Genomic DNA, 16756 nt, shown 5'->3' on the forward strand with positions numbered 1-16756 from the left:
AACTGCAGGCTTGTCTCTTCAAGAAAATGCTTATGATCTCAGAGGAAAAGCTTTAAGATTATAACAGCGAGAAGGACTGACTTCAAAAGGATTTTGTACAGAGGTAAGAGATAACCGTTACCCTTCCTTTCTAAAATTCTGTGTATGTTTAGTGCTAACTGTGAAATTGTTTTCCTGCAGTTAAAAGCTCAATAAAATTCCAAGTGAAATAAGCCATAAGAACCAGAGTATCAAATCCAAAGAAGTAAAAGTAAATATTATTTCTTCCTGTCCACGACAGAGCATTTTCCTTCTAAGATAAGCTGCCTAGAATCCTCATTCTTATTCATAAAATTCCCCAAGGAAAACCCTTTTAAGTACACTTTCAGCTATTTGATTCAGAGGGAAACATCATGCATAGCTTAGAGCTGATGCACATTTCCCTTGCTGGTTTCCTGCAAGTCTCTTAGTTCCTTTGGGAATCATTCAAGACACAGCATATTTTATCCCTGCATCATTAATCACACAGATAAGAAGGAAGAATATTCTATGTGAATATACCTACCTTTATCTGAATGTGAATCTGTCTAAAATGTACTTTATCACAAATTCCAAACACTCATTGAAGTGTTTGCTACCCAGCAAGGCACTCAAGTAAACATGCAGGGGAAAGATTTTGTTATATTGTGTTTAACTGTGGCTGACTAAGACCTGAATTTTTTTCTCTGCAAAGGTTGTGGTACCAGTGAGTTCAGATGTCAGATCTGCCCCTAAACTTGTGTCTGTCATCCTTTCCAGTTTTTCTGGCTTTTAAACCACATTCTTAGAGTTCTGCCGGTACACTACAGTAGGTTGTGATTGGAAAGGGCTGGCAGCAATTTAGCTTTAAGCCTAACAAAAGCAGGAATCAGGGATCTAGACACCATATATTCCTAGGCCTGACAAAGTATTCTTCCAGAGATTTGCTGCTGAACAGCAGGGGACCGTGGCCAAACACTTTGATAAGTGACCTCTATAAGGAAAATTGATGTTACTTGCAACAGGAGATAACTCCTTTTTATTTTTAAATACAGACCATTACCATGAATTTAGCAAGTTACTTTTGTAGATATGTTTCCAGGCAGCACTTGTGTTTAGCATCCCAGCACTGAATTATTCCCTCTTTGCCTTCCTGGCATGTTAATGGAATCCGTTTCACTGCTTTTGCTGATTAGATAACAAAACAGACTCTAATGAACACAATGAAGCAAAAAGCTATTTGTCAGAGCTGGTTGAAATCTTTCCAATTAATATTTCAACAGGGTTTAATCTAAGATCCCCTTTCATAAAATATTCACAAATGTAATTCTTTCATATTCTTACATATTCACAAATGTAATTCTTCAAAAGGATATATTTTGTAAGTATCCTAGCAAAAAGAATTTCTTAAGGATTTGAAAAAAAGTATAATATCTTGGGTTTTCTTCTTAATCTTTTTTTTGTTTGCCTCATTCTCTATTTCCAGTTCAATTTCCTCCCTTCTCCTGCTAGAAAATGTTTAAAATATGCAGCATCCTAACTGCTTATTTTTGAAGGTAAAAAAGCATACAAAGCAGTCTCTAAATTGAAGCTGACAAAAAAGAATGAGAACTGTTCTGCCATGTAGTTTACCTTCTTTTTTTTACCATTTTGTGCCTCAAAGGAAAAAAAAACTATTTCAAATCAAAGCAGCTTTTTCTCCTCAAAAGACTAACACTAAGATACTGTTAAAATATAATTAATTTTATCATGAAGAATTACAATAGCTATAGAATTTTAAATAAAATAAGAAATAAGAAATTTACACATCAAAAAAGATATTCAGTCTAACTCACAAGTTCCTGGCAGCAGAGGAGGCTTTGCATGATGGCAAACCCTACTCTTCAAAGACAGAGATCCAGTAAACATAGGGTTATACCCAAGCTTCTGCCTGCATCCTTGCCTCCATCTTTTGGGTTATGCTGGGTAACCTAAGAAGTCACATTTAGGTCTAAAAAAGTAAAAATGTGCTAGCTAGTCTAATGCAGGTGCAAGGAAATCTCTGAAAGTATAAGGTGTTATCAGCTGAGCTTTAATAATGTCCAAGGAGAGAAATTTCATGGCTCTTCTGGGAATGTGTTCCAATGCTTAATTGCTTTCATGACAAGGATTTCTTGTTCCTTTAAATCCAACCACCATTTGGATATTTGCTTTTTGCCCATTGTGCTCTGGCAGTGCACTTCTGAGAAGGTCCTAACTCTGCTTTTTCTATAACTTCACTTTCTGTAAGATTATATTAGAGCTTTGTTTTCTTCAGGATGAGCACTAAAAATAATTCTCTCCAATATGTACATTTTTATACACTAGTATTCTTCAAACATCAAAGAATAAAAATTGTCTGTTTCATTAATAACCCCATTTTTTAAATTCATTGAAAAGTTTCTTGTATAAAGATTCCTTGAGTATTCTTTACAAAACAAAATACTATTGGAATATTGTTTTTATTTCACTTGTTTTTCCCTCTGCCTCTCACATTTATCTGAAACACTTACAATGAGTTGAAATGCTCTTGTAATACTGAAAATTGCTCATCACCAGTTAAAGTTTTTAAAAGCCTTGCTTTTTTATTTTGATAGCTAGAGACAATTTTTCTTCTTTGTCATCTTGGCTCATACTTTTTTGCCAAGAGATGTGGGCTTTTTTTAGGGCCTGTTCTACATTCAGTATTTGAAGTAGGCAAGAAGTGGCATGGCTTAATCACTAAACATAGACTGTTGTCCACACCCTGTCTGTACCTTTGACACCAATTAGGAAGCCACCTGAATGATGACAAATCTGTCCTGGGCTGCTAGTGCAGAAGTGGAGGAGTCACCACTTCTGGAAGTGTTTCAAGAGGCCTCTGGATATGGCACATGGGTTTAGGGTGATTATGGTAGGATAGGTGATCTTGAGGGTCTTTTCCAGCACTGATGATTCTGTGATTATATGGGGAAAAAAAACGTATCTATGTTAGCATAAGTTAGTCATGCAGACCAAGTTTTAGTTTCAGGACTCCCTAACAAACTTTCTGTGTGTCATGCTAACTGTTTGATAGAGTCTTGGAGCCTTCTTTATCCTCTACATAGAAACCAAAAATTTACACACTTCCCTACCACACATTGCCAGAGCTTGGAAGCAGTCATGATGTTTCTGGGAAACTCAGGTATTGCAGTAATGTTGGAAAGGAGCAAAACAAGAAAGGAAAGGACATGACTCTTCCATTTCTATGCCAGAAATAGCAGGACTAATTCTACTTCATTGTAAAGTAGCTGAGCCTCCAAAAACTGATTTTATCCAAGGTTATTTCTGAACTAGAGTGTTCTGAGCTAGGGCACAAATTCAGATCCAGCACCAACCAGGCTTTAAATGCATGCCTAACCTGGTCTTCAAAATAGAAAAGCCTAAGCTTGTGTTTGAACAATCATATATATGCAACACAAGTGAAAAAATCATATATATGCAACACAAGAGGAAATCTGATAAACACATGAACAATTTGGAGGAAAAACAGCACATGATAAACAGAGAAACAAAATCTCCTCCTCAAACAAATTGTTAATACATACACCAGCTGAAAGATGTGTGAACACATTAGGTACTACTGTCTTTTCCCTGATGAGTTTTATGAGCAAATGATTTCCTTGGAAACTGCTACAGTTACATTTCTAAAAGGAAAACTCTGCAACTTTCAATACTCCAGCCAGAAATACACATTTGCCAGGAACCAAATATGTAAGAGATTGATATGTTTTAGTTAAAAACTTAGAGAAACCCAAATGAAAGAGGTCTTGGAGCATGATAGATCCAGTCCTGCCTTCCTGGGTCACAGAGTCTGGTACGGTGGCATTCTTGTGAACATAAAACATGGAATTAAACCAACGTCTTAGTGAACAAATCTTTGGGCCAACTTAAATAAAACCAACTTATGTCACAAGCCCTTGTAAGTGTAGAAGGAAACAAGGAGAGATTATTTTACTCTCCACTGTTGTTTGTATTTTGGGCAATACAGAATTAACTGCAGTTTTTGAAATAATTGCTAACACATGTGAAAAATAGTAACCCTGTTTTTGTGAGTAGAAAAACCAACCATCCATTGACCAACCAACACCATCTACCTGGACTTAGTTAAGGTTTTTTGATGTGGTCCCAAAGAATACCCTAATCTCTAAATTGGAGACACATGGGTTTGAGAGGTGAACTAGGAAAGGTGGACAAGGAACTGGCTGTATGGACACAGTCAGAGAACTGTGGTCTATGGCTGTGTGTCCAGGTGGGGGCTTGTGATGAGTGGTGCCCCTCAGGGCTCCATCTTGAGACTGGTACCTTTTAGTGTCTTTATCAGCAACACGGGCAGTGGGATCAACTGCACCCTCAGTAGGTTTGCAGATGACACCAAACTGACATGTGCAGCTGTCGTGGTTTGACACGGAAAGAGAATTTTTTCCGTAAGGAAGAGGTCAATTTAGATATTGACCAATTGAAGGTGGACACGCCTCTGAGAACACAGAGGGGTTAAAAGCAGAATTCCCAGGGGAACTCACTCTCTTTGGTTCCGGTCAGCTGCAGTGCAAACCTCCCCTGCCCAGCAACGAGCTGGGTGTGGGAGGGGAAGCCCCATGGCCTGAGAAAGGTAGTCCCAAGTGTGGTGGAAGGACTGGAACCGGGCTGGCCCCTGCAGATGGAAGGGTGGAAGAAATCTGGGATGTCTCCATCTCCCCCCAGAGTTTCTCTCCCGAGAGGGAGAGAGAAAGAGACAGTGGCAATCCTGTCAGCAATTCCACCGCGAGGAAGGAGGAGCGGGGGGAGCTGCAAGGTACCCAGTGCGTGGGAGTTGCCGGAGTCTGGGCATTGAGCCATCCTGGGAGTTCGGACCTTTAACCCTTCCTTGAGAAATGAAAGCTTTGTGAATTTTTTCCTTCCCCTCCTTGGTTTGAAAGAGAGGAAGAGGGACACCTTGGACCCTGGGATGTTAGAAGGAGGAATTCTAGATGGGAGGGGGACAAGGAGTGGCTTTTGGCTGGACTTTTTCGTGTTAGCCACAACCTGAACCAATCTTCTCCTCCAAGAAGGACTGTGTTTTGGGAGGATGCCAGTGAGTCAAGAGACCTGCTTCAGCTGGGAAAAAGACAAAAGTGGAGTGAACAGAGAAAAGGTTAGGGCGTTTGTGGTGGCGCCCCCTTGTCCTGGAAAGGAAAGAGAAGAGAAGAAGATCTCTGTTCTTGAGCCCTCGGCCCCAGGGGAAAATGGGGGGGACTGTGGTCCCAAACAATGAAAAACTGAACTGTTGTTTTCTCCCCTCTTGGCAGGGCATCCTTGAAAGGAAAAATCCTAAAAGCAGTCTGTCCATCCATGCATTTAGTGGTGAGAGCACTATGCATGGAAAGGAGAAGGGTCACCATGGCAAACTTTTCTCCAGGCAGTGCCATGTGTGACATGGAAACACAGGATGGGGGGGTCTGTGGCACAGGAGAGACTCTGTTCCCTCGATGGACTGAGTATCGATTGTCTGGAGGGTGGAAACTTGATTGGGGTCCAGATTGTGTCTCACTGTGGTTTGTTGGAGCTGGGTGGTGGGGGGAGGAATGCTTTGCAAGGTTTTAATTTGATCTTTGTGTGTTTTTTTTTCCCTTCTTTAGTTTTCTCTTTTCTTTTGTAGTAGTAGCTTAATAAAGTTTTTTTCTGTTATTAAGCTTGGGCCTGCTTTGCTCTGTTCTAGATTCCACTTCACAGCATTCAAGGGAGGGATCACATTTTCATGGGGGACTGGCATTGTGCCAGTGTCAAACCATGACAGCAGCTGACAATAGAAGAACAGGACACAGTCCAGAAGGACCTGGACAAGCTTAAGAAATGGGCTAATGAGAATCGCATTAAGTTTTACCAGGCCATGTGCAAAGTGCTGCACCTGGGTTGGGGCAATCCCAGACATGGGCACAGACTGGAGAAGTTACTGAAAGCAGCCCTGCTCATGAGGACTTGGAGGTGCTGGTGGGTGAGAAAGGCTGGACATGATCCATCCATGGGCCCTCACAGTCTAGAAAGCCAAACATGTCCTGGGCTGTCTCCAAAGCACCAGCATCCATGCACTGCATGCATGAGCAGCAGGTCAAGGGAGGGGATTCTGCCCTCTGTCCTGCCCCTGTGAGACTGCACCCAGAGTGCTGTATCCAGCTTTGGGGCTGCCAATACAAGAAGGGCATAGACAAGGCCACCAAGATGATCAGAGGGCTAGAACAGGCCTCTGAAGACTGGCTGAGAGAGTTGAGGTTGTTCAGCCTGAAAGAGAGAAGGCTCTGGGGCCAACTTGTTGAGGTTTTTTAGTACTTAAAGGGGGCTTATGAAAAAAAGGAAGAGGAACTTTTTACGTGGGCAGATAGTGATAAAAAAAAACCAAAAGAGAGCTATTTTAAATCAAAAAAAGAGAGATTTGGATTAGATATCAGGAAGAAATTATTTACTTGAAAGATGGTGAGGCAATGGAACATGTTTCCCAGAGACATTGTGGATGACCCATCCCTGGAAATATTCAAGGCCAGGCTGGATGGGGCCCTGGGCAACCTGACCTAGTGTGTGACATCCCTGCCTGTGGTGGCAAAACAGAAAATGGGTGATATTTAAGTCCCTTCCAGCTGAAACCATTCTATGATTCTCTGATCTCTCATGGAAGTTTTGCAGACACACTTAGCCAAGTATCCCCAATGTGTTAGCTTTCATAAAATCTAAGATTAACCCAGCACCTTAGAGACATTACTGTGAAGATGACAAGAAATCAGTGCGTTCAGATGCAGGGACAAATTAACTGTAAAGGAGAGAATGCTGCTTATTGCCAGCTGGTGAACTGCCAGGTTTGAGACATCTCATTCTTGCGAGGCTTCCATGCTGTGCTGTAAACTGCTGCTAACTGTGTGAAACACTCCAATACCAACTGCATCACAAGGTAAGAGTTTTCCAAGAGCATTGGATGATATCCATTCCTGTACCTAGGATTATCTTTGCTATTACATTGTAAATGTATTCTGGCTATGATTAGCATGAACCTCTCTTGATGTGGCTTCTTGTTATGAGCACGATGTTTCTCTGTGCATTCTCTAAAGCACAGAATATAAGCCAAGTGTTTCATAAGCATAGTCATTGTTTCACACTGGGAATTGCCACAGTAAAATATTAAATACAGTCAGGCTGAAATAATAGCTACTCTAAAGGGCCCCATTGTGTTACCAATCAAATACAGATGGACCAATTAATATTATGCAAATTCAATATCTAGCCAGAAAAATTTCTAGTAGCTAGGGTCACAACAGAAAATGCCTTCCAGAAAATAAAGTTTAACTAGGTTTAAAAGGCTTTTTTCCCTAGGAAAAATTGTAGATGTCAAATTAAAATACAGTTTCATTACAAACTCTAATTTATTTTTAACAAAAATATTTGGGACTCCTAATGAGCCTAGTAAAGACATATGTTTGTTGGACATTGTAAAGAAATTCTATGATATGCAAAAAAAGAAAAAAAAAAAACAAAAAAAGAAAAAAACAAGAAAAAAATAAAGAAAGGAGGTCAAACATATTCATACAGCTATACAGTTTAGAAAATCTAGTATAATTCAGGATTGATATACTTTTTTCAGATCTTAATAAAACCAAGAAATCTGACTTCCATTATGATATCTTCCATGGCTGTTATCAAATTCTGTATGTGCTACCTCTTAAGATTCACTAAAGACATGGCATGAAATGTAAATTTCTTCCTCCAAGGGAAGTTGAATGAGTAGATCTTCAGATGAACAAAGAATCCTGGGCTTCTTTATAGCACTAGTGAAGAGAAATATATTTTAGACATAATCTACCTTGGCCACATTAGGAAGTGAAATACATCCAAAACTTGTCTCTTTCTACTCTGTCATTTATTGCTGAAACCATGCATTAGCTCAAACCATGCAAAAATGAGATCATTTCCATCAACTACACTGGGATTAGTTTAGTAAATTAGAGGATGGGTGCTAATAGTGCCAAAGTTGTGGGTCTGATTTCTGTATTCACACTCCCAACTCATTTGCCTTTGAGTTGGACTTGATGATCCTTCCAGCTCAGACTGTTCTGTGATTCTGTGTCACCAGAGGTTCGAAAAAATTACATCAAGCCTCGAAAAAAACACATCTTAAAATAAAATGCATTCACTTATGGATTAACCTTCTCTTCCTATTATCTAGAAAATATTCCTTAGGTCTCTTCACCTGATTTCAGCAGGTGCTTTTTTTTCTCTGCTAGTTTTGACACTTAGGAATAACAGCCACTGGATCATAGAATGATAGAATTGTTTGAATTGTAAAGGATTGTGAAAATCTTCTAATTTCAACTCCCCTTCCATGGGCAGGGACACTTCCTTCCTACTAAACCATGTTGCTCAAAGCCCCACTCAATGGGGCCTTGAACACTTCCAGGAGTGAGACATACAAAACTTCTCTGGGCAACCTGTTGCAGTGTCTCACCACACTCACAGTAAAGAATTTCTTCCTAAAACTAATCCAAATTTTTCTTCTTTCAGTTTAAAGCTGTTGTCCCTTTTCTATGAATTTCCTGTTAACCATATATCAAAAATCTCTGCATGGAACAAAAATTAGAAATAAACCACTTTAATAAGTACAGCATTATAAATACAAGCTATATCTGGTAATATCAGATGAAAGTCTTAGCACCTGTTCCAGTAACAAGAAGGAGAAACTTGCCCCAGAGTGGCCCCCAGTCCATTTAATCTACTCACCAGCAGGTCCCACCTGACACCTTCTAGTGATCCCAAACTCACTTGCACACACTCATTTGCCCCAGTTGCTGGCCCCATGGACACACAAGCCCAGGGGTCTGACTCCAGCTGCTCATTCCCCATTCACACACCCACACACAGAGTAAATCAAAATGGCACCATGTGCCTCTGATGGTGCTAAAGCACTCACAAATAGTAAAACTTTGCATGGACTGTTCAAATCTAAACACTAAAATATCTAAATGCACTGTATTAGTAAAACACTACAAGTGATGAACAGGTGGCTGGAATTGCCTTTTTTATGTGTTTAACTGCCAAGCAGATGGAGTTGGATAAAAAGGTGAGTTATTTAAAATGAATGATGATTTGGCTACACTTAATCACAGCATACTGAATTCAACATAGGTTATTATTATCTTTATAACTAAGTAATACTGTGGCTGCTCTACCAAAAGAATAAGGTTTTCAAGACTGCCACAAGAGCTGTAAGAAAGTGGCCCTTGATATCAGTCAGCATCAGCACCACTGGTAGGCTGACTGCCCTTTCCCTGCCTTCCCTGCAAATCCACATTTCTCTTCTGCTGCTCAGCACAATAAAAACAATCTATTTACAAAGAGTAACAACTCCTTTTTTGATATGCATGCAGAGAGCTGATAAAACTACTTGAGAAAGAAGAGTAAGACAAGCTCAGTAATCTGCTTGCCTTATTTTTTTAAGTAGCGCCTGTTTCTCTACGGTGCTTGGGGGAAACAGAAATGTTATTCCCTATGAAAATATTTCAATAAAACAGCCTATTTGTTTTGTGTATGTCTCACCCTGAAACACAGGAAAGGAAAAATTTATGGATGCGTAGACCTCAGTATTGCAATCAGACAAAGAGCCTCTCAAAATGATGTGACCTTGCCCTTCACTTCCCTACACCGCAGCAAGCATTCCCATAGCAACACGGCACAGCTGCTCTAAGGTGTTCTCAGCTGCTTGACCAAGTGTCACTCTACAAATGGTGACTAAAACAGCCAATAATGCATGCTGCAAGCACTAAACTCAGGAAGGTTACAGCCAAACAGTCCTGCCAATGCCAGTGTACTGGGCTGAGCTGTGTCTTTCCTTTGGGAATCTGTCAGTTACATTCCACAGTCTTAGGAGAAGAAAGAGATTCTAATAAAACTCTTCAGTCTCTTTCTCAATCAGTTTTATAAACTACCTCCTTTAAGCATTTTGAGATAGATACACTCCTCTTGGCAAATTGCCAAGTGGGTGTATTCCCAGCTAGACTCTTCAGGATTATAGTGATTCAAGCTATTCCAAATAACCATAATGCTGCCATAGAATTTTCATCTATTGTCATGAATACTTTTTTCTTTGCACAAGTTTGTAGAACTCTAATATCCTTCTTAATGCTTTGTTCTTCTAAGTAGAATTATCCTCTCCCATTGTCCCTTTTAACACTTTTTTCTGGCATTAGCAGTATGCAAATATTGGGCTGAAGAATACTGTACTCTGTTTTTGCTGGCTATTTTCCTTAGAAAAGTATTCTATTTATGGCATATGTTGACACAGCTGATTCCAATTTTCCTTCCAGGCGAAGCCTGCCATACTGCTGCATGTAAAAGCAATCATGCCAGGGCTTTGTTTCAGAGAGCACCCCAGACTATGGGCCCTCTCTGTTGTCTGGGGAGGCAATCCTTGTTTCATTTGCCAGTTTGTCCTCAGCTTCCTCAGCAGATGTCCCCAGAACCATCACTGGGGTCATGGCCAAGGATAATACTGAGAGGGATACAATGCTTCTCCAGCTTAAGGACTTCCACCCACTATTTTGGAATGGGAGTGTCCACACATGGAGTTAATCATGGGTAAGTCCTTATACAGACACTTACACTTAATGCACCACTCTGGAGGATGCTGAGCTTCTAACCACATCCTGGGTACTAGATGTTGATCACAGAACCCCTCAGCACTGTGCCTTTGCACTGCAATCTATACCTGAGCCTTCAGTCTTTGCAAAGATCAAAGAGTGCATACGTTCCGTTCTGCTATTAACTTCTTAATTAAGACTTTTTACAATGATTACAAATATGATGGCTGTCATAATTCACCTACACACTTAAAAATCCTTTGAAAATAACTATTTCTTCTCCACAATACTACTGTACAGCAAGTTATCAAAATGTCTCATACTGCAAATGTTTCACACCTATGTTCATGTGTACATCAGGAAAATCTGCATTATTTTTCTCTTGACAGCTGAGCTGACACAACACTGAGCAACTGAACTACTGCTGTTTTTGTTATTTTTGTTGTTGTTGTGGGTTTGTTTTTTGTTTGTTTTGTGGGAAGTCATGGGGAACAATTGGAAAAATTATTCAATGTGATGACCCTCTGAATTCCTGTGGGACTCCCTGTCAAAAGCATACATTTTTCTATTTTCCCATTTTTGAACAAAATTAAAGGTAAATATCTAGATTCACTTCCCAGTTACTGCTATGTAAAACTGGAGTAGCTCCACCAAACCATGGGTATTAAACTAGATTTATGCTACTCTGAGAGAAGACTTTGGATGGCAGACTTTGTGGTCAGCACTTGACTATAAAGCTTTTTGGCTAGAGGCTTTTGTAATCACATTTTCCAGAATCCTTTACAAATGAACTTCAGAAGTCACTTTGTCAGTGCTGCATTTTCCTTTTAAAATCTTTATTTTGATTAGTAAATAAAGTAAAATGTACTTGTAATCTTATAAGTACAAAGTAGAATAAATCTAGAGTAAGGAACCAGTAAATCCAAGTTACTTTGATTTACTCCCTTGTATTTCCCTAGGATTGAAATCAGATGGCTCCAGTTTCTTTGGTGAGGCAAAGGATGGCACAAAAGGCTGAGTGTAAGACAGGATATAATGGGTTGTCCTGTACAGGCTGGGTATCTTTCATTCATTTGACTGACCAGAATCAAGAACACCATGTACATCATCATTAACTATGTATGCAGCCATGGTACCAGCTATAGGAAAAGCAATAATTAATGTTGTTTTGGGGTGATAAATCATCCAGCTGTACCAGTGTGAATTAATCACCTACCCATAGTCACAGGGCTGCAGATGCAATGTCTGCTTGTCTGTTCTTATGCCTTTGCACCAGCAAGAGCTGTATTCAGTAGCATCCTGCTCCTCTCCCAGGTGCTGGCTTAGGCAATGTCATGCTGCCTAATGATGAAAGCATCCCAAGGACTGTAGCCCAGCTGCTGCTGCTGTGTGCACAGAGTCATCACAAAGTGCTGTGATGTATGTACTGCTGGAGCATTGAAAGCATTGAACAGCAACTGTCACAGTGGAAGGAGATGGATGTGTTACTGTTTTATTTTTTGTGGTCTTCAGATAGAATAGGGTAGGAAAATTATTAATTCCATTTGGGTTTTTAAACCTCACAAGTAGGAACCCAACTGCAGGTTTAATTTCTACTGCTGTGACAGTCAGCATTCTTCAAATTTTTGAGCTGTCAAAAGCACTCCAGAGTTTATTTATACATTCCTTTCACTCTTGCCCCCTCTCTCACACATGAGTTCTCCCAGATTCTGTGAGGCTATCTTTAAACTTGCAGGCATTTTGGATAGTTACTGGGAATCACCAGCTACTTTAATTTAATCTCAAATCTAAAAAAACCAACAAAACACTGTGAACCAAACTTTAGCATATCATAAGCTATGGAAAATCTGTGAATGTCTGTACAGTCTGGAGACTTGTGAATTTTCCTAAAAGCTTGAGCTGCTTAACATAAACATTTTCTGAAAGTTTCATTATTACCCCAGAGAGTATCCTGCTATGCAGTAACACTCTGCCAGTGGAAATGACAGAAGATTAACAAATTATGGGAAAGATTGGAGAATATCTCTAATGTGGAAAATGCAATAGTTTTATTGAATGTGCACCACAATGTCAACAGAAACTCAGTTTAGGAGTTTAGGAGTGGAGGAACAGGGCAGTAATACCTGTTGTGAAATATCTCATCTTCAGTCAGCAATCACCTCTATTCTTGGGTAATAAACATATTATCAAAAGGTGCAGAGCAAACCAGATACTGAGCTGTGCAAAGAGACAGAGCTGAGTCAACTTCTGCATGTTGATATAATGTAAATTAATTAGAGTAAGTCTTTTATTCTCCATATTTTCTAGCATAGGTACTATACTTAAGCCCTGATGTGGGCTTTTCTAACTAACATTCAAAAATTGACATGTACAGGGTGTATTTTTAGGACAATGTACAACTATGTGATTACATGAAGTGTCTGTGCTGAAAATTTACTTTTCAAAGAGCATTGAGCATATCATCATGAGGATGGTATGCACAACCAAGATTCTTTGGAGCCTATTCTATATTAAGGACATTGTCTTAGATTCTTGCTTCATTGCCAGGCTCCATCCAACTCACATCTTCCCTATGGGAACAGCTACTTTCTACATGTATTTTAATCTAAAGTGTTGATGTACCACCTCATGATTTTAATTTCTTTGCTGTGAACTCAGTTTATTTCACCCTTTCTATTTCCTCCCTGGGGAAATGACATTCACATGCAACATCTGTCACCTATTGACTTCTTGGGAAAAAAGGCTGATGTCATTACAGTTTCCACCCATGTGTCAAGCTGCCAGCCTGCATGTGCCTGTCTCTTACCCACAGGTCATTTTCCTTTGGCCTGAAACCTCCAGCCTTTATGCTTCATTATGAAGTGGTTTTGTTGCTCAAATTATGTTGCAGTCTGAGAGATGATGATCCTGTCAAAAGCTGATTATAATTCTCTGAAGTTCACAAAGGAAACAGAATTTTAAAAAATGATCGTATGTAGATACTACTGGTAGAACAGTATCCATTTCCCTCCATTGTGAATATATGGAAACAAAAGAAATCAGTTTGTCACACATCAACCATTACTTTATTACATGCTTCTACCACTATCTCCAAATAGCATGTTTTTGTGGTTTTGCTTACAGACACTCAACAGTGACCTTTTTCTATTACTTTTTTAGTGCTTGCCATTTTTTCTCTGGTATTATTCTTCCTGTTTTCTCTTGAGGCATTAGGTTATCTACACACAACTTCATATTATTTCCTCCTTATTCATTCCATGCTTATTTTAGCTATTCTTTCCTTCCTCTTACTTTTTCTACCAACTTCCTATGTACATCTATATATTCCTTGCTTTTTTCCCACACTTCAGGGAGTTGCCTCCTCAGAAACCTCTTATATTTGAACATTGTGATGTGAATGTGATTCATTGAAAACATTCATAAAAAAGAAAAATTTCAGCTTCATAACCAGTGTTCTTATTTGATTATGACAACCACAACATTTGCCCCAACTTCAACCATATAGTTTACATAAAACAGAAAATTAGTTCCCTGACTTGTTGCAGCACATGGGAAGAAGTGGGGCAAGAGGAAAGCAAAGCTACCAGGAGTGGTGGCAGTGCCTCTCTGACCAAGTCTAAGCCAGCAGAGACATCTGAGGTCAGCCTAAACTGATGATGAAACCAGCACTCTGCTCGAGGTGACCTTTTTGTGCCTTGTCATTGTCAGTAGATACATGACAAAACTGAGCTCAGGCTCAGGACTCTAACTTCCCAATTAAAAGCTTGAATATTAAATACTTTGTTTCCACTTTTGTCCCATTCAAAGCTGTACCTGCCTGGAGTTAGAGAAAGGAGCTTTCAAACCAAATCAAACCTACAGTGACTTTTCTGTAAGTAGACTCTTAATACAGTGCATGGATTACTTTCTCCACATCAATTCATTTTTTCTCCGCCTTTCTACATAATCTTGCACCTATTTTCCATATTTACCTGCTTCCACACTATAAACATCAAAACTTCAGATGGAACAGAGTGAAATAAACTAAAGAATGTGGAGTGCATGAAACAAATACATAAAGCAAATCACAACATTAGTAACCATTCTACCAAGGTGTCTTGTACTCTACACAGCAAGTTAAAGCAAACCACATGAAAAAGATCCACCTAAATTTAGGATAAATTTTTCTCTTTTCTGTAATTTGATTCTATATTTAAGAATTTCAATGTTTTATTCCTGCTGCCCCACTTCACTGGCCCTGCAAAAAATGAGAAAGCTGCACTAAGTCACACAGATTTTACAAAAATTTCTGTATAGGCTTACTGTTTGCCTTACGAGTGTGAAAACAATTTTTATAGTCTAGTGCCATTTTTTTTCCAAGGAAAACAGCCCACTAAAGTGTTGCAATATATCCACTCTTAGTTGTTCCTGCATGCAACAGCAGTGTTTTTAAATATATAACATTTAATTTTTTATAAACAAAAGTCATCCAAAAGACACCATTTCAAATATTTTTTAAGTGAAAAAACAATATTTTTTACCCTTTTCCTACCTTTCTTGAAAAAAAAGAAAAAAGAAAAATTGAGGGATTAAATTAAGTATCAGATTACAGAGACATTTTGAGTCACCAACTAGAAAGAATGTTAACCTTTTTAGGTTAAGATTTCTCCTTTTCACTTGAGACCTTCTTCACCTACTTTGCAGTGCCCAGTTATAAACTCAGGAGAATCCTCCTTCCCCTATCTTGCTGTTGTCTGATACATTTTTTGTATTTTGATATTCTTCTTTCAACTTGAATAATTCAAATATTTGACAACAAACAAAAAATAGAAATTTTATTTACATTATTTTATAAGGGTTTATGTATTCATGTTTGTTATTGGTGTCATTGGAAGTGAAGGCCAAATGCACAACAAGTAATATTAACAAAATACTTACCAAAAAAAAGCTGTGCAGAAAGTGTGTATAATACTATTACCTAAGCAAATTAAGACAGCAGAAGTCTCCATGTCAGGAATCTAGAACAAACAAATATGCATGATAAATGAGGAAATGTGGTGGTTTTTTTTTAGCATTCCGGATGGTAAATATCTGGAGGAAATTGTCAGGAACAGAGATACGATCAAATGAAATGATGTGTCCTGACAGTTGCGTGACTCAATTTCCTTGCAGTAAGACAGGAATACTCAACATCTACTTTCACATCCTATAGGACTAACTGGATCTTCCAAGCTCCTGAGTGGGACAGCACATGGGCAGCCTCTGCCTTGATGCCAGCACACAGCCATAAGGGCAGCCATTGATCCTTGTTCTGTAGGACAGGGCCACAAACTTTGCAAAGTTTGACCCTACCCATCTTAACCCTACAGAATTTATCACGTCAGTAAGAGACACAGAATCAGAGGTGCAAGATGGCAAGTGATTACTGAAGACATTACTGGGAGAACCTGGAGAGCTACTTAAAAGAAAAATGCAGGGTTTAGAGCTGTTCAGGTGACTGGATTGCAGCCAGTACATAGCCAGACTCTGTTGCATTGTCCAGGGTTTGGCACTGGACACACACCACATCCCCAGTCTCACCACATCTCCAGCCTCACAACATTCCCAGGCTCACTGCATCCTTGGGCTTGCTTCTTCCCAGTGCCGAGGAGATCAACATAGCCACACAAACAGGTATTAACTGAGTCCTGGGTGGGAATCCCAAGTGAACTGCTTGAGAGCTGCCAATAGCTTAGGTGACAGCTAAGTCTTTCTTGTTCCAACAAAAGGGCTTCCTATATTATCCACTCTGACCCAGAAATAGAGATAAATCTTTATTTAGGCATCAAAAAATACTGCATGCATTGGGTCATAAATAAGGCAAAATTCAGAAAGATGCACAGGTTAATGTGCCATGTGAACAAGATTTCCTTTCAGATTACATCTTCTTTGCATGGTCTGGGCTTTTAAGGTCTTTTCCATCTGGGATGCTGGATAATTGAGTTAGAAAATGCACTTCTACTCAAGAACTTTCAGAGGTCTTTCAGAGGTAGCAAAGTAAATGACAGCCCCATGAGCCACAGCACAAGACAGAGGCTCTGCCTTCCACCTTGCTCATTGATTAGACTGACAAAAGCACATCTGTCTCTGAGATCTGGAGTTGGTCTTTC

General features: G+C 39.4%; 1 protein-coding gene across 4 annotated transcripts in view; it reads left to right on the top strand.

Annotated features, from left to right (window-relative positions):
- Window positions 1-16756, top strand: part of SNX18 (sorting nexin 18) — a 98309-nt gene that overhangs the window by 63589 nt on the left and 17964 nt on the right. For all 4 annotated transcript variants that reach the window (XR_014951673.1, XR_014951674.1, XR_014951675.1 and 1 more), the window contains exon 2: window positions 1-16756. This exon is cut by the window's right edge. Coding sequence is in view for 1 of the 4 variants with exons in the window: in XM_021553908.3 (XP_021409583.1) it covers window positions 1-56 (56 nt within the window). In the remaining 3 variants the exon portion in view is untranslated.

This window comes from Lonchura striata, chromosome Z, assembly GCF_050655825.1.
Source record: "Lonchura striata isolate lonStrDom1 chromosome Z, ASM5065582v1, whole genome shotgun sequence".
NCBI classification, from domain to species: domain Eukaryota; kingdom Metazoa; phylum Chordata; class Aves; order Passeriformes; family Estrildidae; genus Lonchura; species Lonchura striata.